Raw genomic sequence first — 26,517 nt, 5'->3', positions numbered from 1 at the left:
CATATCTCTTCAATTGATTGACAATTGTCTTTACTCTTGAGCAATAATCCGATATTGATTCGGATTCCTTCATCTTCAAAGCTTCAAAGTCACTCCTTAGTGATTGAAGTCTTATCTTCTTCACTTTGTCGACGCCTTGGAGGGATTTTTCCAAGATCTCCAAAGCTTCCTTCGACGTACTAACATAGGCAACTTTCTCGAACATGTGGTCATCCAAACATTGATGGATGAGAGTAAGGGCTTGTTGATTCTTCTTCCTTGTCTTCAACAAATTCTCCATCTCTTATTGAGATAAGCTTCCTTCGTCTTGAGGCTCTTCATAGTCTTTTTATACAATATCCCAAGCACCTTGAAAGCCTAATAACGCTTTCATGCAAACACACCATTTTTCATAATTCTCATTTGTAAGACGAGGAATTGGAAGGTAGTATACCCATTGCTTGTCATCTCTCCACTCTCTCTCTCTCTCTTGTTCTCTCTTAATTCTTTTATCTCTCTCTCTCTCTCTCTCTTTTCTCTCTTAACTCTCTAGATCAAATCTAGCTCTGATACCACTTTGTTAGAGGAAAAGGTGATAATTAGAAAAGAGAACTCAAATTTCCTTGATTGAAAATGCCAAGTACAACGAGGTATTTATAAAAGCTAATGGAGAGATCTAAACTCATTTCTAGGAGCTTATCTAATTAATGCTCAATTATGGAATTTTCTACAACCTTCATTAATTAAGCCATTCTAGAATTTCTAGACCTTACTTAGGAAAACTAAGAAACTTCTAGATAATTCTTTATTTCAAATTACAATAACAGAATCATACTTGAGCCAAGAGTAATCTCGCTCAAGCGAGAAGGTTTCGCTTAAGTGAGAACTCACAGAATCTCACAATGGCCATTGCTCAAGCTCTCACCCAAGCGAGAAAGCCTAGCTTAAGCGAGATAACTTCTGTTGCTTAAGTGAAGGCTTCTAGCTTTAGGGAGACTGGTGTAGGGAAGTGTTTCATTATGTGATTTCTTCTATGATTGGTTGTTTTACTACTCAAGAGTATGAGTATGATGTATGAGGTTTGCATGTATGTTGTGGTATTCTGAATTGTATTTCATATTATTGACATGAGATGATAGTGTTTTGAGATAACATGTGGAGTTGGTGTGAGAATTTCATGGACAAATCCCTTTTAGTGATAAAGTAGTGTGTGTAATTACTTAAGGATTCAAGCAAGGTTGCATCCTGACACTCTAATGAATTAGTCAGACTCATAGAGTAGACTGGTTCATGTGGTGAGAGTAGTAGAAGGTCCTAGTCTTTGACAAGATAATGGCCTTAGATGATCATGGGCTAACCTTGTGTGTGATAGGATGAAACTCATTGACAATGGCTCTGAGAGCAGTAGAGGTCACCACAAGTACAAGCAACCAGTGAATCTGATTTCATTATATGTATCCAAATGATCGAGTTAGAGCGTTTTTTATTGGTTGCTATCACATGTTGTGTGTGTGTATGTGTGTGTGTGTTTCTCTCGCTCTGCTCTCACTTGTCTTGTTAATGGATCTAAGAATCAAGTTGGAGACCATTATATGTTCTATTATGGTGAAAGACACGAAATTGGCAATCTCCCATATTTTTCTTGATATAAGGTATGTTGATTGGGCTGAGTTGCACAGAAATGAATTTAAGGGAGTTATCTTTGACAATGTGTTTCTCTCTCTCTGCTCTCACTTGTCTTGTTAATGGATCTAAGAATCAAGTTGGAGACCATTATATGTTCTATTATGGTGAAAGACACGAAATTGGCAATCTCCCATATTTCCTGTTCTTGATATAAGGTATGTTGATTGGGCTGAGTTGCACAAAAATGAATTTAAGGGAGTTGTCTTTGACAATATGTTTCTCTCGCTCTGCTCTCACTTGTCTTGTTAATGGATCTAAGAATCAAGTTGGAGACCATTATATGTTCTATTATGGTGAAAGACACGAAATTGGCAATCTCCCATATTTCTTGTTCTTGATATAATGTATGTTGATTGGGCTGAGTTGCACAGAAATAAATTTAATGGAGTCTTCATTGGAGTGTTGTAAATTAGTGTTTGGTCATGATATTGTTGTGTTTAGTAACAGTTGCTCAGTTGCTCCCTCTTCTACTTCTTTTCTATTCTCTTCTTCCCCTCTCCCTCTCGTAGACGTCTGGTAATGTTCTCAATCTTGTTCTCAGACGATGCCCAAGTGTATCCCTTTGGTTCCAATCCCAAGTGAACAGTTACATCGCCAAAATAACCACCACCCCACCAAAAATTACGAGATTTTGAATGATACCCGTGATTTATATTACCCTGTTGTCCTCAGCAGTGGCCAGGGAGTTTTTACTTTCGGTGACAAAGAAAAACCCATTAACAAGACAAGCAAGAGTAAGATAAGTTGAAAGGGGCGAGAGTAACACAAGTGAAGCTATGTTTTATGCTTTACCCATATTTCACATAAATCAACAAACAAAACCAAAATGCAAAATGAAGAGTCACACGCGAATTGCTAACCCAGTAGATTAAAATGGAGTATGAGAAAACGGTATTCAAAATATCATCTCTATTGAAGTAGTGCTTGAAAAAATAATTAGACCCGCCTGAGATTCCCGAAAAGAAAATAAATTCTTATATAGAAATATTGCTGCTCTAACTTAAATTCCTTATTCCTCTATTTCTTTTCTCTTTACCCAACATACCCCAAATCAAAAGAAATTTAAATATAGTTTAGTATTGAAGCACCAAAAGAGTTTTCGCTTACCACCTTTTTAACTTCCTTCTCAATTTCTATATTTTCTCTCATTTTCAAGCACTCGCTAGCGCAACATACCCTCGTGCCACTTTCTTCGTACCTAACCTAGACTAATGGTTTTGATTAATTCCTCTTCGTATTAAGTCCACCTACAAAAGGGTCATGTGCTCCTAAGTGTTGACTTCACACCCAAAGGGTGATCTGTACCACAACCTTGGTTGAGACAAGAATGTTTAACCACCCACTCCAAGCAACATTTGGTCTCTCATGGCACATCCATTTACAAAGTATCTCATGAATGAAATAGATTTCATACTTCACTTTGGAGAAAATACAATTTTATTCAGTCCCAACCTAGACGGAAGGAACTACCACCAATGATGGTACTGCTTATGTGGATGTTACTATTGAACTTCCATTAACCATGTATTGGTGCGAGCTTTAGAGATTATGCATCAAAAAGGTTTTACTCGTGAACACATCCATCAATCAGAGAAACAATTGTAAAGTCAATCATATGAGCAGATAGATCCTTAAAGGAATTTACTTGAGCATTATCACACCACACGACATTTTTAAATTATGGTATAGACATAAAACATTCAATTACTTATTTTGATAAGATTTTTATTTTCAACTACATTTTAATGAGAATTTGTTTCGTAACCCCACGTGACCACATAATCTTCAGCCACTAATATGAACGGTTAAGAACTGAAGAAACAGGGAGCCTAGATGCAAAATAGATTTAATTTGAGCTATAATAGATGGCAAATTTACGCAACACATTGTTAACTATAATTATCTAAAGAAATCAGAAAATATGGTTTGCATCCATAACTATACAGGACCACAAATGGTTATTTAAGAAACAAATAATCCCAACCTGATATTTGGCTTAGATGAGAGGAAGCTAACGAGAAAAATAGCTTTACTTTCATTTGCTCACAGGAATTTTTCTATGCTAGAGGTCAATGTTGTCTTGGGGACAGCTCCAATAACTGTATCTTTCTTCTCACCATTCTTGAAAATAATGACAGTGGGAATACTTCGAATCCCATAACGGCTGGCAGTTGAAGGGCTCTCATCAGTATTGAGTTTGTAACACTTCAGCTTACCAACATATTCCTTCGCCAGTTCATCGATTATCGGGTGGATCATTCGGCAGGGACCGCACCATGGAGCCCAGAATTCAACCAGAACAGGAGTATCGGCTTCAAGCACAAGTGATTGCCAATTTCCATCAGTAATAGCAGTCACTGCAATATTCAATGATACAAAGTGTTTCACTTTAGCAAGTATTTTACTAGGACATGCAACAATACTCTGGAAATGTAAGGCAGCAGATAATTACGATCCACGTGCTTCTCATATACAATGACGAGTGGTGATGCTAAAATGTAAAACATGCCCATACCAGCCAAATGAAGTACAAGCAGGCAAAATGAAAAAATACTACTAAAAATTTGAAAACATATTTCTAGATTGTATGGCAAAGAAAAAGAAAAAAAAAACTGCAATTTTTTTTTTTCTTCTGATTGGAGCTTGTTTCAACACTACCAAAAAGTAAAGCTTCAAAGTAAGCTCCTACAAACAAAGCAAAAGCAAAAACACAAAAAAACGAAAGCAGTGAAGGAGTCTTGTTTCAACACTACCAAAAAGTAAATCTTCAAAGTAAGCTCCTCCAAACAAAGCAAAAGCAAAAACACAAAAAAGATAGCAGTCAAAGGCCTGTAAAATGTCACTTCAATGACATCGTACCAACAAAAAGACTAGTTGGTGTTCCATCAGGCCATCAACCCTTAATGCTAAAATCCTTATAACAGTAGAAAGCTTCAAACCCAATTTTGTCTGAAAAAAGCTAAACCACTTTCACGACAAAGTTTCGTTCTCTTACAATTATCTCAATGGTCGTAAAATCTAACACCATAACCATTGCCAAATCGAGCACAAGAACAAACCCAAAAGGGAACATAAGAGCTATAATCTCATCTTCTTACAAGACAAGAAATAAATCTTATCTGAAGATTGGAATTAGACCATATCTGATATTAAATTTCTCTATTACTGCGAATTGACTCTAATATTCTAAAACAGCTTCTTTGTTTCTCTCTTCCAAGGATTAACCATTATAGATCAAGAAGTTCCGTCTCATCAATTTGAACAAACTTCATAAATCCATGCAATTGCAGTCCATATAAACTTCACCAATGTTATGGACATCGAATGACATAAATTATCCAGGACCCCAAAAATCTTCTACGAAAATATATGGAAAGCTATAATGGATTATGGTGGAAGCATGGCAGAAAAAACAAAAGAGAAAGAAATACAATACATTATGACAAAAGAAATACGCAGAAATAAAATTGTAATTCAACAATAATGAAAGACAACCATAATTAATAATAATATCATGTCTAGAAATTCAAATAACAATAAATCAAATCAAAACACCACAAAAAGATGTGGGTGGAATTGAATAAAATAGAATTTGGAAAAAAAAAAGAACTTGGAGTCAGCAGCGTCAGCAGAACTACTAGGTCCTAAAATAATTGATACAAAGATGGCCTACTAGGTCCAAACAACATATCAAGGTGGGTCTGCCCTCATAAGACTAAAGATGAAACATTTGAAAACTTCAAAAGCTGGAAGTGCCCGGTGGAGATCCCAATTGGAGTTGCCAAGGTGTTTTAGACTTAAGTTGTTACTATTACCTATTGAGGAAATCTAATCAAAAGCATTCCCCCAACCTTGATAATCTGAGAATATTTGGCTTTGTTGCCTATGCTCACATAAGGCAAGCAAAGCTAGAAGCATGTGTTTTTAAAAGCATGTTTCTATGATATAGAGAATGTGTATAGACATAAATTTTAAAATGACTTCTAAGTAAAAAGTTTCAGAATGTGAGTCTTGGATTAATCATGATAATAAGAAGGAAAATGTTGGGGTAGAGATTGACATGGCGTCTGACTCTCTACAGAAGGATGAATTAGATGACCTCGTAGAAGAAGGTAGGTAGGACACAATGAAGACCAACAAGCTAATGATAATTATAGTATTGTCAGTCGTAGAACATGAAGAACCATCAAAGCTTCGAAAAAGGTATGAATATGCAAAGCTTATTGCATTCTTCTTGGTAGTTGTTAGTGATGTTCTACACGATGAACCCTTAAGTATATTGCCTACTCTAGCATGTAAGGAGGAGATGAATCCCCTCGTTTGAACAATGCCAAAAATTTGGTTCATAGATTTGTTGGCTCTGGGCTGGTCAGTTGTAAATGCATTTGCAAACAAAAAAAAATAAAAATCTAGAAATTGATTAGAAAAGATTCAAGGCAAGATTGGTGACTAGAGACTTCACCGAGAGGGAAGGAATTGATTATTTCATGCATATATTTAACCTTACATTACATGATGGATCGATGTGAAACATTACAGAAGAAAATGAAAAAGCCTGCGAGAGTGACTTCAAATATGTAGTTTCTGTTCTGATACTAAACTATGACTACAAGCATGATACGGTAACACCGTAAAATTAGTCCTTTTGCCAATAGAGATATAGTTAGGTAATAAAACACAGGTACATGTATAGACAAGGAGAAATTCTTCAAACAATTCCAGCTATTCCATTTTCTCACCACAAAACAGATAATTATGTAAGAAACGTTTCAAGCTATGCAAATCTGTAAGAAACAACCAAATCACTAGAAGTCCAGATCTACAACATATTAGGCGTCCAAGAAAAATCAGAATACAAAAAAAACGAAGATATCAAATGAAAATAAATAAATAAATAATACCAAACTGTTCTACTTTTTCTTAGCTTCACTCACCAAAATGCTCAAAGGCTAAACAATTAGCATAACCGTTGGAATAATTCAATCACTCTAATATTCCACATCCGCACAGCGCAAAGGAAATTTCACAAAAACATCTAACAAATCAAAACGACATCACAAAACTCGCACAGAACCTAAACAACAAATCTTCGCAACGAAATCGAAACCTAACCTTCGACGGTGGTATTCTGTGCCTCGCAAGCGATGCGTCCGCCGCGAGGAGCGGTTCTCGAGGCTGCGCGGGTGGAAAAAACAATTCCAACGGTGGCTCGGAGCCGGAGGCCAGAGTAGCTCGGCAGCGCAGCGGAGTTGCGGCGGGCGGTGACGGGAATCGGTGGAGAGGTGAGGGAAGGGAGTGTGGAGGAGCGAGTGAGGGTTAGGGATTGGAGTTGCACGGTGGCCATGATTGCGAGAATCGCAGGTCCAGAAGAAGAATTGTGGAATCAAAAGAGTGTTGCGTTGAACTATGTTACAATTCCCAATATTATTTCTACTTTTATTTTGGAAAGATATTGGTACTATTATTGTGTGGATGAGATGATACTGAAGCGACACTGGCACACTCCCATTGGTTTACATCTTACACCTAGTTTTGTTTTCGACACACCATCCACTTTTCTCAATTATACATAAAATTAAATAAGTTTTGAAATATCAACATTCATTATTAATTAGAATTAATTCAGTTATTTTATGCCGTTTAATATAATTTATAGTAATTTTTAAAATTTCCTATACAAAATTATCAATTAATTGATAATTATCTCTAAAGTAATTGTCATTAAAACTAATTAATGACATATTTGATGTTTTTTTTGCATTATTTAACACTTATTAATTTTTATTCATAAATACACGTTAAAGGATATTAATTTATATGATTAATGAATAAAATTATGTAAAAGGTAAAATATTGTAAGTGGATTAGAAAATTAATGATTGAGATAAATTGAAAACATTGACTATCGAAAGACATCAAATGTTTTTCATAAGTGTAATAAATTTATGAAGTATCATTATTTATAACCTCATCCGGTACAGCAAAAGTCGACGTTAAATATATCCGGTAATAAGGGATGTCAAAAAAATTCGTACTCATGGGTATTCGCGTATAAAACTCGCAACGGATAGAAAATGAATATTGGAAATGGATACCTACGGATAACTGTATATGTATTTTTAATATTCGCATATTAATGGGGGCGGATACGGGTATCATAGTATCCGTACCCATGAATACCCGTATTCGCTATACTCTAATTTAAATTAAAAAAAATAAAAAATGATTAAAATATTAACATATTGATTTTGAATGAGTTTTTTTTTTTATCAATTAGTTTTAAAAATAATTTATTTCTTTGTAAACTGTCATTCAACACAATTTAAATGGGTTATTTGGACTTTTTTAAAATTTATGAATGTTATATATTATATTTTATTTGAATTTACAATTAAAATATATTGTTAAATATTTATTTTTATTTTTTTGTAAATACGTACTGGATATTAAAAAATTATATGGGTACCCGCATAACGGATATCCGACGGATATGGGTACGAGTACGAGACAAATATTTATCCAGCGGGTAAGATACGAGGGAGCTCTACCTGTACCCTACCCGCCCCGTTGACATCCCTAGCGGTGCCAGTAACATTTTTGTAAATATTTTGTCAACATTGATGTGGGACATCTTCATAACAAACATCAAATTAGAATTTGACGTCAGACCTAGGATAGTCTAACGTCCTTTAACGTCTATTGGCCCTAGGTTCAACATCCTTTAATGTTTGTTTTGAGGGGTCCGACATCAATTTGTTTTTTAAAATTTCTAAAATAGTGTCCTTACCTTTCTTTTTCTGGTTTGCAGGAAACCTTCAAAGTGCAGTGATAGTGACAAACATGTAAGAGGAAGTTCTTTAACCTATTTCAATCTATCTTGTTGTTGTGGTGCTTCTTCGCACTTAAGCTTTCATTCAACCTGATTGCATTTCACATTAAGTTTGGTTTTTTCATTCATGTGTGTTCTAAAAGTTGTGTTTTTGCATTTTGACTCAAAAAAATTTGTATTCAAATGTAGATGGTTCAAGTTTGATATACTAGTCATAGATTCAGAGCTGTGAAGATTTGGGGTGAAAAACATCATGGTCAAAATTTCAAATTGGTCACAAATTCTAAGGTATGTTTTTTTTGTAGTATTTTTCACTCATTTTTCCATACTTTATAACTTCATTTGAGATACTCAAAGTACTTAGAAAACTCTAGAAATTTTTGTGGTGTTTTCTTGAATAGTATATTAATTTTGTATGGTTTCAATGAAGTAAAATATTGGCACAAAATTAAAAAAAACAAAAAACACAAATGACGTATGTTGTCCCTACAATAGACATCAATTAATGTTTGTTACACATTAAGTAGACATTAATTGATGTTTGTTACAAATGTAATATACGTTAATTGATGTTTGTTTAGAGACAACAGACATCAATTTAATGTCTCTCACTATGACGTCAGACCTTTAACAAACGTCAAAAGCCTTAAATAACATACATTAAAAGTCTTTTTTGTGTTATTATTGTAATCATCATAATTTAAACACTCTAAAACTAAGATATTTATGTTAATCATAAGTTCATTTATGTGATACAAACTAACAAATAAACTTCACATATAATAATAGATGTATAACTTGATACTTCACATGTAATCTTAGACATGTGACTTGAAATGAATCCATGATATTAAGAAGAGTTAAATATTTTGTAGTTCCTAAATTTAGACATGAAAATGGAATTTATTTATATCTAAAACTTTGATATATTTTGGTTTTTAATCTTTGAAAATCAAAGGATATAGTCATCTTAATCCAATGATGCCAAAATTATTTTGCATGTTAAACGACGTTTTAAGTTGTCAATTGAGTCAGAATGTGTCAAACGGTGTAAACAACCCATACGTCAACCTAAAATGTCATTTGACATATCAAAAAAATTTAACGCAATTGAACTAGGAGGACTATATCTATTTATTTTTAAATTTAAGGACCAACATGTATCAAAGGTAAGAACAATGTTGATTTCTAATTTTGCATCAAAGTTTAGAAACTAAAGAGACATTTAACCTATTAAGAGTTAGGCTAAAATACTCTTTTGGTCCTAATTTTTTTAAATTATTCAAGGAAAAGGTGACCTTATATTTTTTTTATTAAGTTCCAATTTTTGTTAAAAGATTTAATCGGGTCATTTCCACTAGATTTGTATAAACAACTTTAAAGACATAGTCAATTCATAGTATTTTTAATTGTTTTTTTAAAGTTTTTTGTCAAGGTGTCAAATTTGTGTCATGCCATGTGGCATTAACAATGTCATGTGACATTAACAATGTCATGTGACAGTGTCAACATCAGTATCACGTGTTAGTATCAGAGTCAATTGTCATTATCTTATATTCAATTCAACTCGTTCTATATTTATTGTTGGGTTAAATATGTTTTTAGTCCTTGAACTTTGACGCAAAATTTGAATTCATCTATATACAAAACTTTGATACATTTTGGTCTACAGTCCCAAACTTTAAAAATAAAATGATATAATCCTTTTAACCAAATTATGTTAAATTTTTTTTATATGTCAAACGTGTTTTTCATCTAACATTGAAACGAGAGAGTGATAAACAATATAATTAACTCAAATACTAGCATGAAACATATTTGGCACGTCAAAAAAGTTTAACATAATTGGGTTAAAATGACTATATCACTACAAGAAACTTATAAATAGTGACAAATGTAGTGACCAATAATTATTAGTAATTATAGTGACCAATTTAAATTCCAATTTACAAAACTAAAAATTATTGGTTACTAAAATAGTGACTATTATGAATAAAAAATTATAATTGGTCACTAATTGATTAGAGACTCATTTAGAAACTAATTTGTTTTGGTCTCTAAATTAGTTTCTAATTAATTAGTGATCAATTTAGTGACCAATTATAATTTTTCATTTATAATAGTGACTATTTTAGTTACCAATAATTTTTTATTTTGTAAATTAGTATCTAAATTTATCACTATAATTATTAACTATTTTTTGTTTGTAAAATTAGTTTCTAATTGAGGATTTTCTTGTAGTGTATTCATTCATTTTTAAAATTTGAGAACCAAAATGTATCACAGTTTCAAACATGAACAAATTCTAATTTCGTGTCAAAGTTCGAGGACTAAAAACATATTTAATCATTTATTTTTTGATTCAAATTAGACCTTTTTTTTTAAATATAACAATGTTGTACCTTTCCAAATTGGAGATTTTTTTTTTCATACAAATGTTATACTAATATAATATTTTTACTTGGTCATCAGAATGGAACCATTATCTATCATAGAAGGTTTTTCTAATTTTCTATTATTTTACTGTTTTTTCCATTATGTTATATCTTCTACATTATTTATATGCAATTATACTTAATATTGACATTATGTACTTATTAAATTTATTTATATTCAATATTTATTTAACAAATATATAAAGTATTTGTATATATTAATAAATTAATTAATAAATAAATAATATTTTTCTTTACTTTAATCTTTGGTATGTAAATTACAAATTTTACTACTATATTAATATAGAACTTTTGACTTTGGTTGAGAACTTATCAGTAATATTTGTGTTGATTTTTCTAATCTTTTATTATTTTATAATAAAAGTGCTTTATTAAATGTCACATAGTAAAAGTATTTTAATCAATTTTATAAATTGAACAATATTCATAATAATAGAACAAACTTTGTAGATTATTTATTTTTATTGATAATTTCACTCTCACATAATACTGACAGTGTCATGTGGCATAACACTGACATGACACATGAATAAAAAATATTTAGAAATAAAATCGAAAAGAAATTAAAAAGTAAAATAAAATAAAAAGTACGAACTTACGTATGACATATCTTTAACACCGTTGGTATAAGTCTAACAGAAAGGACCTAATTAAATCGTTTTAATAAAAATTAAAACTTAATTTAAGAAAGTAAAAAAATAAAGGGACCACATTGAATAATTTCAACAAAAAATGAAACCAAAAGAGTATTTGAGCCTAAAAATTTCATGCAATATATATTACTCACAATAATAACGCATCAGCTCATCCAAACATTTTGTTTTAACATATCATTGGAATGGACTATCAACTGTATATGAAATATTATAAGCCAGAACGTACGCCCTTTTAAATTAGGTTAAAAAATTATTTAGAGATCAGAGAATACTCCCTTGAGCAAGGTCAACTCACTAAAAAGATAAACTTAAAAGTAGAGCTTAATTTCACATTCCTTCTTGCTTGAACTACCTTTGGTTATTTGAGCAATAAGTTTCATCACTCAAGTATTATAACAACATTTAAGTGATACACATATCTATATCACTTATGAAAATAAACATAAAACGTAATTAAACCAACAAAAACTTCATTGCTTAAGTGATTAGTTGCCACTTGAGAGATAAATTTTCAAAAAATGGAGGATTGTTATTACTTCTCTCACTTGTGTTTTGACTTCTGATTTGAGAAAAGAGAATTATCATTTAAGCACTCATATGGTTGCTCAAGTGATAGTTCTTTGTACTCAAGGTTGAAACTTTCACTTAAATGTTGTTTGAGTGATAACTTAGTGCTTGAACGACAACTTAATGCTTAAGTGAAAACTTAGTTCTTAAGTTATATATGCAAAAAAATAATTAAATATGCTAAAACTTCAAAATCCTTATCAAGCTAAAATATACTCAAGCCAACTATCCCAGCAAGTTTAAAACATTTATTTGAACTTAATGAAGCCATAATTTACTCACTTTTAATATACCTCATTTCGATTATTCTAACCATTATAAATGTTCAAACGTTCATACACATATCAAGTTTCAATTTACAATTCACCAGTCAAACACAGATAAATAAATTAATTGTTTAATATTACTTCTTTTATTTGATGGTTATCTATAGATAGGTTGGAAATTAAAGATTGAGTAAAAATGAAAAAGTTGAGCATTTATAAGAAAGAAAACTCATAAACTCATTATCTTGCGATTTTTAGTTGAAGATGGTGTCAGTCCTTTATGTTGGTATGGCTCATGTCTCATTTGGTGTTGTATTTCCATGTAAATGCTTCTCGAAAGACCCACTAATGGTTTTCAATATGAAAAGACTCGTATTTGAGAAAGAAATTGTTGAGAGCATATGTTTAAGTCTAAGTCCCAATAGAATTAAACAATATAGAACTTTAGTCAAAAATTAAACTACTTGACATAAATCACTTTCTAAATTAATTGATTAAACTAACAATAGTTATACATATGCTAACTACTACACATTGTTGGGGACAAGACAGAAACACGCACACTAATAGGTTCTTGAAATCTAATTTTCATCACTTCATCAACCTCTTGAAACCCAAGAATGACATTTAACTTCATGCACCAAATCCTCGTAGCCTTTTCCATCGGAAATGGGAAGATTCCAAGGTATGGTACCCATAGTGGCCATAATTGCATACTCAAGGTGGTGCTTCTTCATTCAACAACTTTTTCTTCTCATAATGAACCTAGCTTTTGATACCAATTGTTGAAAACAGGAAAACAAATAGAAACAAAATTTAGAGGAACAAATTGAGAAACAAGATGATATTCTCATTAACATATATTGAATACAACTATACAAGTAGTATTTATAGATAGACATATTATAAATGAACTTTAAAAACAAAAATCTATAGAGTTTGGTTTCTCTACTGATTTTTTTTGTGTTGTCCTATGTTGAGCATTAAAAAACACTATGTTTTGATGTTTTAAAGATAATTTTAATATATTTTAAAATTTTAAAATTAATGACCATCACTATATTTTGAAAACACAGCAGTGGAACAACATAGAAAAACCAATAGAGAATTCAAACTCAAATCTATATTTTTGGATTACTTTACAAAACACAATAGACATTCTCTTAAATATTTTTGAAGTATTCTCTTAAATAATTATTTATTTAAAACGTATATAAATTTTACTAATTAAAAAAACTACTTAATTTTAAAATAAACATATAAAATAAAATAAAAATATTTATTTTATTAAAGTAAAACAATGTAAAAGTAAACACAAACAAACTAACACTTAAACTACACAGTATAATAAATAAATTAACTAAACATAGAACAACACACTAAAACAAATTTGTTTATTTGCGAGGAAAATTAGCGAGAAAAAATTTTGTTCGCTAATTAGTGAAGGATTAATGACAAACTAATATTGTAGCTAATTAGTTAGGGACTAGACACAACATAATATGGTAGCTAAGTGGTAACTAATTAGTTAGGGATTAGACACAATATAATATGGTAACTAAGTTGTAGCTAATTAGTTAGAGATTAAACACAATATAATATGGTAGCTACGTTGTAGTTAATTAGTTAGGATTTAGAAACAACATAATATGATAGTTAAATTGTTGCTAATTAGTTAGGGACTGGACACAACATAATATGGTAGCAAAATTTTAGCTAATTAATTAGGATTTATACACAAGATAATATGATAGCTAGGAAATGATTTTGTTGTTAATCCATAACTAAGAAATAAAATTTCTAATTAAAAAAATAATATATAAACTATTCTATAAAAAATAATTTATTAAACAAACTTTTAAAAACTATCAATGTATTAATAAATTATCAAAATATATTTTATTATTATATAAATTAATCTTTTATTTGTAAATTATATTATTATATATTTTTTTAAAATATAACTAACATTTAACTAATGCAATATTTTTTCCATTTAAATACTATTATAAAAATTATTTAAACAATTCTTATTAATTATCTTTAAAATGAAATAATTAATTATATCTTTAATTATTTATTATCTTTTCCGCTGTTTTTTTAATATTTTATATATTAATTTATTTGAAATAAAAAATTATTAATTAATTTATATTGTTACATATTATTATATTTATGGTACAATCTATTTTATATGTTTTTTTTTACTTTTAAATATGAAATAAATTATATATGATACATTACAAATAAAAATAAATTATATGTATGTATTTTATTTATAAAATATGAATATTTAACTTAATTTAATTATGCAATTAAAATTAATTTAATATTTAAATAATTTTATTAGAAGAATTGAACTTTTAAAAACTAATTATTGATATTAGTACGTAATTCTTTTATATATTCATAAATACTGCAAATAAAAGTGTTTAACATGTAAACCATAATCATGTAACTGAATATATAAAATAAAAATCAACAAATTAAAACATAAAACTTAATCATGTAAACCTTAAAATTAAACCTTAAAAGTGTTTAACGCGTACGTGTTCGAGACAATTTGAAAACGAAAATGATATTCCAACATAATTTTTGAACTTATTTTTGATGTGACTGGCTTTTTTTATTTTTTAATTTTGTTTAAATGAAACTTAAGTGATGTGCACGTGCCTGGAAGTTACCCTGAGACTTCTTTTCTACAAAATGAAATGAGCAGGGAGAGAGAAAGGCGGAGGTGTGTCCTCTTACAGTGACGGTCTCCCACGTCGCTTCTCTAACACCAGAACTTTTCTGTCTCCACTTCCTCCGACTTTTTTACTCTATCTCCACTTCCTCCGACTTTCTCTATCCCTGTCTCACCAACACTCTACTTTGTCTCCATTTTCTCCGCCTTTCTTTCTCTCTATCTCATTTCATTTTGCCAAAAAGAAGTGAGGGTAACTTCCGCACACGTGTACATCACTTAATTTTCATTTAAAAATAAAAAAAGCCAGTCACGTCAGCCATGTAAAAAATGAGTTCAAAAGTTATGTTAAAATATCATTTTCGATTCTAAAACTATGTTCGACAATTTTCTAAGTTTGAACAAATCGTCTTTATCTTCGAACCTTGCCTTTATTTGAATGTTGGAGGTTTGCAGTATAGGCATTGGAAGTTCATTGTAATTTTTTTCGAGGGATCAGTAGGTGATTAGCCAAGAATTATTCCCTCGTTAATACATAAATATTTTGTAACGACAAAAAAATAATTACTAGAAAAATAATTTCATAAAATGATTTTGTTTCAAAATATGGATTGAAATCAATTTTTAAGGATATAAATTATTGAAATATATACCTGTTGAGTATAATTTGCTTTGTTATTTAATTTTACTCTAATTATTTTAGTCATATTTTTTAAGAAATAATATTATTTATACTTTTCAGAAGTTAAAATACAATAAAAGAGCATATTTAGAATGAGTATTTAATTAGCCTGCACCAAATTATAACTTCATATTTATTGTAATATTCAAGTTAAAAATGAATTATTCAATTTTTATGTATTTAAATCTTATTTTACTGTATATTATAGAAGTTTCATTTTATTAAGAAAATGAGTTAGATAGATGAAAAAATATGAAAAGCTCATTTGCGTGAAAAAATTGTGAGAAAAGTTATCTGTTAGTGTCTCATTTACTAAGTATTTACTCCAAAATAAGTTATTAATTAATAATATAAATATCTTTATACTAACAATGCATGAAATATTAAGTTTTTTAGAACAACTTTATATGTAATATAAGACATTTTTATATTAAGTGTAACAGTCATATTAAACAATTTAATACTATTAATCAATTAAAATTTCATTTAATATAAATTTTAAGTCTAAATAAATTTTTAATCCTATAAATTATTTTTTATTTTGTTTCTTAATTTTGTTCGTTTATTTATTAATTCCTTTAAAATTAAGGATTATTATTTTTATCCTAATTTTATGTGACACTAACAAACTAACGAAAAGCTTACATCATCCGCGTTATAATTTCCGCCTAATACCTGTTAAGTATATATTCTTTTAACTTTTAATCATCTTTTAGTTATGTTTATAAATTTCTTTTACTTCAACAAAATATTTTCAATTTTCAGTTTTAAAAAACATTGAATTATATTTATTTTACTATTGCTACACTTTTCAACTATGCAAATTACAGTCTGCTTTTTTAGCAGTGAGACATATCAAGGGAAAGAAAGAAACAGAGTTGCAGGTAAATGAGCTCAGTCACTCACCTAACCCTTCTTCCTTCTTTTTCTTCTTTCTTCTGCCACCATTCTAAACCTAAAACCCAACAAACCCAATTCTTCAACCTTTTCTCATTTAATTGATAAAAAGATGAAAACTTTAGAGAATAAGAAAAACATAGTTCAAAAGGGTCATGTGATTTTGAATGTCTTGGAACTGTGTGTGATCACTTTCTAATGGTACAAAAAATGCATGATATTCTCATTGTCATGTCCTACACATTTACCTAGTCAAAGTTGAAAGTTGAAAAAGCCTTACAGTACCATATGAATCAAACACAACCCACTTCTTCTCCACCTTGTCTTTGACTTGCCCTACCAACCCACTTCACATTAATGCAAAACCACTCTTCTTCTTCTTCTCTGATGCATTCCATCACCATGGAAGAACAACAACATCAACAACAACCAAAGCTCATCAAAGATCATGGCTTTAAGGAGAACCCTTCTCAAACCATCATGAGACTGGCTTCACTTGCCATCGGCTTCAACGTGAGGTTGAAATCATCTGATATGCCTGCCCACATGCAGGAACATGCTCTTCGTCACACCAGATCACTCCTTTCTCTTTCAACTCCTTCTCCAAAGCTCTCTAACACCCTCATAGCTAGAGCTCTCAAAAAGGTACACTGCAACCTTTTGGAAAACACTTACCGTGCACCCTTTTTAGGTGATTTCAACATACTCAGATATTAACGACGTCTTTGATTCTTTGTTTTGAAACGTGGTTTTCAGAAACTAATGGTTGTAATTAACTTCCATATATACTTCTTATTCTGAACATGTTTTCAGACATTTTCTACATTGCATGGAATTCCATTCTTGGTTTGAACCTTATTTCTCTCTTATATGTAACCTTCTTCGGTATAAATTTCTATAGGGTGTGTGAATAAACATTCATAATTGAATCTTTGTCTTACTGAATTAAGTTGTTTGCTCTTAATATTTTGCTTCAATTTCAGGAGTTTGATACAAAGTATGGACTAGCCTGGCATTGTGTGATAGGGAAGAGTTTCGGGTCCTTTGTGAGTCACACTGGTGGAGGGTTCATCTACTTCTCAATTGACACACTTTCTGTTCTTCTTTTCAAAACTGAGGTTCATTTGGTCAGACAACCTCCTCCTTAATTTTGTGTACTTTTGGTTAAAATTCCTTAAAAGTATTTCTTGTATCAATGACAACTCAGGTTGAGTCTTTAAGAGGTTAATGAATGAATAACTCTGACTAACGGCTGCATAACATGTTACCATGTTCTTCTAAAGGTTGACAAGTTCTTGTGAAACACCAGACACAGTGAAACTTCTGTGCATGCATGTGAAGAAGTTGTGTTAATGGACTGCTTAAGGAAGCTGAGATTGGTCATATTTGATGTGGTTTCCTTAATTGTTTATTCCTGTTTCTTTTTTAGAAGCCTGCAAATGAACAGTGTTTTTGGCATGCTGTCTAGTAGTCGTAGTAGCAGAACAATTTATCCTTGTTAATTAAAAGTTGGTGAACTTTTCCCACTATTGATTTCATTTATTTCACTTGTCCCCATTTCTACTTTCCCACTATTTTCACCCCCTATGAATTCAGAAGACTGTTTTGGTTCCGGGGTTCATGATTTCTGACTTATGTTTACCTTTTATTCTGCTTGTTTCCTGACAGAAGAATTCTTGTAATATACTGCTTGAATTCAGATTGCTATATACTTTTATTTCTTTTAAAAGAAATTAAATTGTATCTGTTCATGATAATAAGAGAAATAGTAAGAAGATTGTGCCGTTAATTAACAATTTTTTTAAAATAATCCACATGATTCAGACTTGCAATAAAAACGATTTTCATATTAAAACCAGATCCTCTGTATTTCCTATTAGCACAACTTTTTTGACTTGACTTGTCGTTTGCTCTTTGCAGCAAGCATTCACACTTTACTTTTGCATCATGACAAAACTATAAAAAAACTTCTTTCCTTAAGAAACTGGCATTAAATATGGGTAGACAGATGATGCGTCTTGCTTAATACTTTCTAACTTTATTATTAAAGTTATTCAACTAAAAGAAAATAAATCATAAAAATTTGTTGGCCACACTTTATATTTTTAAGAAGCCCCATTTCATACTGACTGAAAAAGAAAAAATTATGCAGTTTTATAACATAAAGACCACCTTTTTTTAATTGTTTAAAATTATGTGCAAGTAATTTTAAACTTTTAAAAGTATTTGGCATTTAACGACATATCATGCAGTAAAATATTGATTTTGATCGTACTGCGAAAGAGGCTCCAACAAGACAAATTAATTATGTAGATCATTATGAAATAGAATAGAATACAGCACGAAACTATAAAAACAAGCTAAATTATTGCATTCATTTTGAACAAAACCATATGGCATACTCTGCTCAAGTATTTCTTTCATTGTCAGATTGGTTACATAGCTTCTTTAACAAAAACTGGACAGACAACATAGGAATAAATCTAATAACATAAGATTAATACTGTTATTAATCCCTCCCAAAATTTTAAAGTTTATCCCCAGTTCCTAAAACAAGTTTCACACCTATATTTAAAAAAAAAAAAAAAACTAAATTTAATCTCTAACACTAACGCTCCTCTCACAATTTAGGATAAATTTTTTGCTATTTCAAAAAATACAGACATTGAAACCAATGATCTAATGGGGGAAAATATTCAAAATTAAAAAATGATAATTGGCCGGGTGGAAGGAATAGAGCTCGCATCTTGGGTCCGTGACAACATTGGACTCAAATTTGCTTTAACTCTGATGATGCCTTTGTTCCTTCATTTTCAAACACTGATCATGTTACAATCCCCAACCATTTTGTAAGAAACCTCACAGCAACTTGGCCTCTGGCCTAAGAACCGTTGTCTCCTAGTTGAGATTTTCTCTTTCTTCTCTTTTTTTTATCCTTCTCTTTTCTAGATTCATTCTCCTCATTCCCTTTTATCTGAATACTATCATTTTCCTTTAGCTTCTTACTGGAATTCTTTGAACCAGATTTTCTCTTCTTTGTTGAACGTGAGCTAGGCTCTGCACTAGCGTCGCCTCCTCGTGGTAGTGGTTCTTCTTCATAATCTAACTGCCAATTGCATAACATATCCTGTTCTCCATACTGTTGTTGTAATGGCTCGCCAGCACCAGGAAGCAACTTATCAAAAGTCACATCCCCGTTCAAGCCACCTTTACGCCCCAGCAAAACAGGATCTGGTCTAATTATAGTCCCCAGAATGCTCCTGTTCGGTCCTAAGCCCATGATTATCTTGGGATTTGTCAAATTTTTAAATGCCATTGAAAAAGCTGACCTAATCTGAGGAAAAAGAATAAAAATTTAATTTTAGTCACTTACAGATAAACACCAAAAGTAACGAATAGATAACACATATTATTATTACTAGATTTAATTGTAACTTTTATCCATAATTATAGCCCATTAGCTATTAGCATCTCCCCATAACCTTTAACTTCAATTGTCCCCCAATTTAGTGTTTAAACACGTTCAAGTATTTGTTTAGCTTTTTTTTAAGAAAATAGTTGCTTGAGTTTAGAGGTTGTCAAAGGAAAGACATAAAAGGACTTTATTGGCTTAAATGGAAAATTTGGCAGACTTGTTTGGAGTAAAAATTATTACGGGACCAAAATTACAAAACACCATATGAAAAGAACAATCAAGCATCATCACCAAAACAAAAGGGGTGAATAATATGGTCTACCCTTCTAATCAAACCTTCAATGCAAACCAAACTTTAAGCAGTAAGTCAAATTTTCTACATAGCAGAGACAAGTATGCTTAAGTGCCTGAACATAGTTCCAGTAGATGACAAATTATTGACCATTGTATTTCAATTTAAACCAAGAATAAACATGTATACACCATGCACTTGCGTTGTTTCTCAACACTTTTAAGATGGAAGAACATCTTTCTAAAACTATTATCATAAATATAATTTACAATGAAAGAGTAAACAGACCTGGAAATAATTAAAGGAGTTCTTCCCAATGTCATTTTCTGGTGCCTGATTCAGCCAAAAAACACTATCAATCAACTAAAGGAATGATAATAGTTTGTCTAATATATACATAAAAAAGTAGTGTCAATATAATATATAAATGCATATGTAAAAATAATATGAAAGCGATTTAAAAAAGAAAACCAAAAAGACAGACTTCGATTTTCTAAGACAATATATTCAACTCCTGCATAGATATTTTATAGTTCACTACCTAATTATGATTAGGTCCTTTAGCATTTTAGATCGCAAATATCTCCAATTTCCACTTTTTATATACTCCATAAAATATTCAGCAGTTGTTCCAAAAAAGCAGGCAAGTAAGGACTCTGGAAATGGAAATAGTAACTCAAAATATTCTTTGTTTGAAATATTAGAAAGACCATATAAATAGAGACAAAATACTGTAAAAGAATGCAACGTAGAGAGCCTTATATGACTAAAGGAAGATTATCAAATATGCTCCCGTGTAGATAGAGAACCAAGAGATGGGAAGCTAGAGAATAAAACTCCACTAAATAACTGGCCAAAGCAACAAACAAACCCATTTCATTCCCACCCTTTAGTGAAAACTATCTTAGGTTCAGAAATTCAACTATAGTGTATTTAGATAACACAAGAATCGATTTTAATCCATAAAATCATGGTCATGGAAATGGAAATAGTAACTCAATATTCTATTTTGAAATATTAGAAAGACCATATAAATAGAGACAAAATACTATAAAAGAATGCAACCTAGAGAGCATTATATGACTAAAGGAAGATTATCAAATATACTCCCATGTAGATAGAGAACCAGAGATGGAAAGCTAGAGAATAAAACTCCACTAAATAACTGGCCAAAGCAACAAACAAACCCATTTCATCCCCACCCTTTAGTGAAAAAGATCCTAGGTCCAGAAATTCAACTATTGTGTATTTAGATAACACAAGAATCAATTTTAATCCACAAAATTATGGTCACACCATGAAAACAAAGAAGCAACTATTTGTTCCTGCATGAAAAATTGGTCGATCATCTCTCACTATAAAGCCAGTCTAAACACACTACTTATCTCATAACTGATAAATACAAACATAAGCAGTAAGGTCATGAAAAATCTATCATGTACAGTCTACATTCTTGCTTCATTTAATTGACTATAGAGACCCACACATTCATTGTACAAAATCAAAAGGGAGTTCAAATAAAACCTGAGGATCCTCAATGGAAATAAGACTTGGCCGTGATTTGTTTAAAAACCTGAGATGACAATGGGAAAAGTTCAATGACCTATAGGATAAATTATACAGCATAATTAAAAATAACGTTACTTCACAAATATACCCAAATTCTTTATTACCCTTTACTACTTTTCAAAAAAAAAGTGCCTGTCCCATTACAGGACACACCAACATCTGATGTGTTCAATTTGCGTCCATAGAAATCAAAAAACTGCACCTGATTTCAAAATGAAAAGAAAAATAACACTATCAGAATGGCAAATTGATATATTTCTTAATTCATCCTATAAAGGAAACATTTATAAAAAACAAAGGCACACAGCACACAATTATTGTGCATGTTTCTCTTCTTTAAACTGCTAAATTGCACAGAACACTCGCCAATAATGAATAAGAACCCATATAACAGCCCTGGAACCAGAAAAACAGATGCAAAACGATACTTCCGAATCAGAAGATACGCACCAAAAGGACTCCCAGGTTGTGCTCTGCAGAAGCTTGGCTCAGGCGAAGATTCTGAAGCAAACAAGTGTCACAAACTTAGACCATGATATTGGCAAAAAAGTTCCGGGTGTTTGCAAATATTAGAAAGAAAAGAGTGAATTTATTTCTTTATTATTTCTCATGATGCAGAGGTGGACTATATTCTGAGTAGGGAAAACCTCATCATGCTGCAAGCCAGTGCATAACTGTGAATTTTTAAAGCATATTCAAGAACCACTAACCCGCAACATTGCCATCAGCATGGCAAGAAGGGCATACGAGCCAATCCCACCAGAATATACCTGCAAACTTAGCAAGAATCTCAATAAGGCATACTGGAATCAGAACATTACAAGAAATATACATATTATAGAAAACTGTTACCTCGTTTAGCTCTCTTTGCTGCAGAAATACTTTCAAAATCAAACACAGGGGCCTTAGAGGTGGCCACTTAAGTACAGCTTCCTACAAAATGAACATTACAACCATGAACAAGAATACACATAATGTTCCACCCAATACAGCACACTTAGTTGTATATGTTATGTTTTGCATTCTTCTTTCTTGCATTAAAAAAGGTGCAACTAACAAAAAATAAATAAAAAACTTCATAGTGCAGCTGGCATTCTGTGATGTTTCTTTTGGTGACCTTTCACAAGCTCCTCCCTAGAATTTTACTTACCAAGGTAGTATGGATATTATATCAGTGAAATATGATATATTGAGAACAAGGGATCCCATTCCAAAATTTGAAACCAAAATAATACAATATTGAATCCAAAGACTTCCAAGCAGGAATGCTCTAGAAAAGCAAAGCAATTTCCTTTAGCAGAAGCATTGCAAATCAAGTAAGACTGACAAACTATTAATTTCATCCCAAACCACCATTCGATATTATTAACCTTTAGGCATAGAACTCACCAATTTCCATGAAATCCCTCCATAGACAGGAGAACGACCTTATAGTATAATACTATCATACCCGAATTCTTTCTGGGATTTCTATCAGACAGATAATTAACAACGACATTAATAACAAGGTCCAATATATAGCTTTAACCAATATCCATGTAAGAATCAAATACAATCATTTACTTTCTTGTTAAGTTGATTCGCAAAAGCCTAATTATATAAATTTATGTTCACATTTCCATTTATGTTCAATTTTTTAGATGGCACTGCCATGGAAGAATGGTGTAGTAAATTTTCACCATCTGCCATGAACAATTTGCGAACAGAAGCCCATATGTGGCACATTTGGCTACAACGACATGTTTATATGGCATGATTTTGGCATTCTACCATTAACAACACTGCTTATGTTCAACATTTGTAATGATTCCGTTTATGTAAAGGTCAAATAATATATTATGCAATTGGCATCAGGTATAAATTTAAAAACAAAACAGCATCACAAATCAAAATAAATAAAAAAATACATAGTGAATCAAGTGGTGGGAAATAATAAAACAAACCTGAATATACTCAGCCGCTTTGGGTCCATTGTCAATGTCAAAACTGAAATAAAGCATAATTCCTAGGTGGATAAATGAAATTCAAAAAAACATGATACTGAAATAGTTTTAGTTCTTTTACACACAATATCACAATATTAAACAACATGACAACTCTAGCTATGTGAGAACCATGGATCAATCTATAGTATAAACAAATTGACTATACTCAATATAATGTCGTCGTGACTACTTACAGTAGGTAGCAAGTGCTAATGATGTGGTTGGGTGCTAAACGTATAGATATTTAACAACTTATTAAGAAAAATGAATGCATGAAGGAAAAACTACAAGGGTCTTATCATGGAAATGCATGTACCACAGTAAATTAAACAGAATCTTCAAATATGAGAGTGATAGATAAATCTGCAGTAGTTTTGATCAGCTATTTGATTCAACTATAGAAAATCCATAATAAAGATTTAAAATATGCAAACATATTCAAGTCAAACAATTCATCCAATATCGTATAATAAAGTGGGACAAGCAAACTTAAGTACACATCATGCAGACACACGAATATCATAAAATCATATCTTGACAAAAAAGTCAAGAAGAAAAATGATGAGAAACCAAGTAGCTTAAAGTCGAACCTTATATCAAATGCAAGACCACTCTTCTTCTCAACAAATTTAATAATTGGTACCCGCGCCTTTCCAATGACCTGGCAGAAGATTCAAAAGCAAAATACTAAACACTCAAAAATTTTTACAACGTTGATTAATTTTTCCTGTCAAGAAAAGTACAGATATTTAAGCATCACAGGCAGACCTGAATCTTTTTAGCCATGTTCCTTTGGGATAAGGCTTTAGAAATTGCATTCAGTCCAATCTGTGGATTTGGCAAGCCTGATTTCAGAATCACAACCTGCATTCAAAGAATTTGGCCATAATGCATCAACTATTCAGATGCACCGATTCAGGAGAAAAATTTATTATCAGTACATCAACCTTACTTACGTCAATATCACTGGTGGGAAGATACAGCCCTGTCCTGAAAGACCCAAACACTTCCACCTGAGAATAACAGAAAAAGAAGACAAAAGAAACCTCGTTGAAACATAAAACTCAACAACAAAATGGTTCAATGCAATAAATAAAAATGTTTCTACCTGGCAATGAGGCCATATATGTTTTATAACTCCAAACACGGATTCTATTGCCATGTCCCGTGCAGCTTTCTCTTCAACAGTTGGTGACAAAAACTCACAAAAATCCACTATCTCTGCACAACAAGCACCGCAAAATAAAAAACAAATTCCAAAACCATATATAACAGTAAGAGTGGTGTCTGATTTCTTGCTGGAAATGATGGAAATTGATTTTGACAATAGTCTAAGTCGATTTTATAAATATATAGACATTGAAAAATTGATTTTACTAGACCGATCAAATTTAGCTTTCCCATTGGACTGCTTCATAGCAAACTTGCTCTCAAAATAAAGGAAAAAGACATAAACCACTTCACTTGAAAATCAATTCTGGAAACCAATTCTACAAAATCAGTTCTGCAGAGCACATCCAAACACCTTAAAACTCCACTCTATCTTTCCCTAACCGGTTCTACAAAGGACCAGATAAATATAGTTCCCTATGTGTCGTTTGAGCTGTTCTTCAATTAAAATTAAAGAATTACGTCTGAGTGAAAACGCAGAAATGAATGTTTTACCTTTATGCAGTTGAAGCATAGGACTTTTAAATTTGCCATTCCCGCCGAACCAGACGCTCTCGAGCTTCGCCTCGGGCACAGGAGTGGGCGTCTTCGGTTCGGGCACTGCAGCGAGCGGCTGTGGGAGGGAGACGCCGCCGTAGGCCTCCGAAGCAACGTCGAGGGAGAAGAAATCAACGGTGGTCGTCGAGGGAGAGGCGCGTTGGGGAGTGTCGACTGAAATCTCGTTGCGAAATACGGAATAGGATTCGCCGTTGTCGGGAAATGGGGAATCGGCGGCTGATAGAGCGAGGGGACTGAGAGTGTCGTACACGAAGGTTTTGGGAATATTCAGTGATTGCTCCTCCATTGAAAACCAAGAAGGTGGAACAGTGAAGAACAGGAAGATGAAAAGGGATAATATGAATTGAAATTAGGGTTCTGATTAGGGTTTATGTCTGACGCACACAGAGACAGAGATTTTACTTCTAATGGAAGAAAAAATTATAGTAAAAGATTAATTTTTATATATTTAAAATTTTTGTCTGATTCCTTTATTTTATTTTATTTTTTACGAAAAAACTGTTTGAATAATTTATATTGTAACACCTCAATTTATAAATAGAGATTAAAAAAGTGATAATCTATAGATATGAAAAAAACATTAATAGGCTCTTTATTAATTAATTAATATTAAATAATAGTCTTTTTTCCAACCATAGTAAAATTACAATTTTAACTTTTCTTAATAATTAATATAGGTCCTTCTTACAGGTATTTTTGCTTTTTTTTTTTAGATTTTATAATTTTAAATAAAACAAAATTAATAAAATATTTTAATCTTTTAAAATATTTGACAGTTGAAAATTTTCAAAACTAAATTAAATATGAATACAAAGTTTCATTTG

The 26,517-nt window shown here is 31.4% G+C and overlaps 3 protein-coding genes across 3 annotated transcripts; 1 reads left to right on the top strand and 2 right to left on the bottom strand.

Annotated features, from left to right (window-relative positions):
* Positions 1-3,538: 3,538 nt before the first annotated feature.
* LOC114183184 (uncharacterized) lies at positions 3,539-7,092 on the bottom strand. Its single transcript, XM_028070107.2, has 2 exons — positions 6,778-7,092; positions 3,539-4,022 (listed from the first exon to the last, which is right to left on the bottom strand). The coding sequence occupies exons 1-2, from the start codon at positions 7,007-7,009 to the stop codon at positions 3,709-3,711; spliced, it is 546 nt and encodes a 181-aa protein (XP_027925908.1). The 5' UTR covers positions 7,010-7,092; the 3' UTR covers positions 3,539-3,708.
* Positions 7,093-16,977: 9,885 nt separating this feature from the next.
* On the top strand, positions 16,978-18,188 carry LOC114185388 (uncharacterized). The gene is made up of 2 exons (XM_028073085.2): positions 16,978-17,349; positions 17,688-18,188. The coding sequence occupies exons 1-2, from the start codon at positions 17,062-17,064 to the stop codon at positions 17,850-17,852; spliced, it is 453 nt and encodes a 150-aa protein (XP_027928886.1). The 5' UTR covers positions 16,978-17,061; the 3' UTR covers positions 17,853-18,188.
* Positions 18,189-19,052: 864 nt separating this feature from the next.
* On the bottom strand, positions 19,053-26,081 carry LOC114185387 (Nucleotidyltransferase family protein). The gene is made up of 13 exons (XM_028073083.2): positions 25,631-26,081; positions 25,074-25,186; positions 24,922-24,978; positions 24,734-24,829; positions 24,556-24,626; positions 23,924-23,966; positions 22,833-22,913; positions 22,691-22,750; positions 22,431-22,481; positions 22,085-22,182; positions 21,936-21,984; positions 20,700-20,744; positions 19,053-20,038 (listed from the first exon to the last, which is right to left on the bottom strand). The coding sequence occupies exons 1-13, from the start codon at positions 25,977-25,979 to the stop codon at positions 19,586-19,588; spliced, it is 1,566 nt and encodes a 521-aa protein (XP_027928884.1). The 5' UTR covers positions 25,980-26,081; the 3' UTR covers positions 19,053-19,585.
* Between the last annotated feature and the right edge of the window lie 436 nt (positions 26,082-26,517).

This window comes from Vigna unguiculata, chromosome 5 (genome assembly GCF_037176805.1).
Source record: "Vigna unguiculata cultivar grain cowpea cultivar isolate G323 ecotype 2 chromosome 5, ASM3717680v1, whole genome shotgun sequence".
NCBI classification, from domain to species: Eukaryota; Viridiplantae; Streptophyta; class Magnoliopsida; order Fabales; family Fabaceae; genus Vigna; species Vigna unguiculata.
The sequence above is the reverse complement of the archived record's forward strand: the minus strand, read 5'-3'. Positions and strand labels throughout refer to the sequence as shown.

Bases quoted from the DNA above. Each gene is read 5' to 3' on its own strand.
- LOC114183184 (XM_028070107.2), bottom strand. From the start codon at position 7,009: ATGGCCACCGTGCAACTCCAATCCCTAACCCTCACTCGCTCCTCCACA. The intron at 4,023-6,777 runs GTTAGGTTTCGA...TGAATATTGCAG, and splicing joins ACAGAATACCACCGTCGAAG to TGACTGCTATTACTGATGGA.
- LOC114185387 (XM_028073083.2), bottom strand. From the start codon at position 25,979: ATGGAGGAGCAATCACTGAATATTCCCAAAACCTTCGTGTACGACACT. The intron at 25,187-25,630 runs GTAAAACATTCA...CTTGTTGTGCAG, and splicing joins TATGCTTCAACTGCATAAAG to AGATAGTGGATTTTTGTGAG. The intron at 22,482-22,690 runs GTTAGTGGTTCT...TGTTTGCTTCAG, and splicing joins TGCTGATGGCAATGTTGCGG to AATCTTCGCCTGAGCCAAGC.
- LOC114185388 (XM_028073085.2), top strand. From the start codon at position 17,062: ATGCAAAACCACTCTTCTTCTTCTTCTCTGATGCATTCCATCACCATG. The intron at 17,350-17,687 runs GTACACTGCAAC...CTTCAATTTCAG, and splicing joins TAGCTAGAGCTCTCAAAAAG to GAGTTTGATACAAAGTATGG.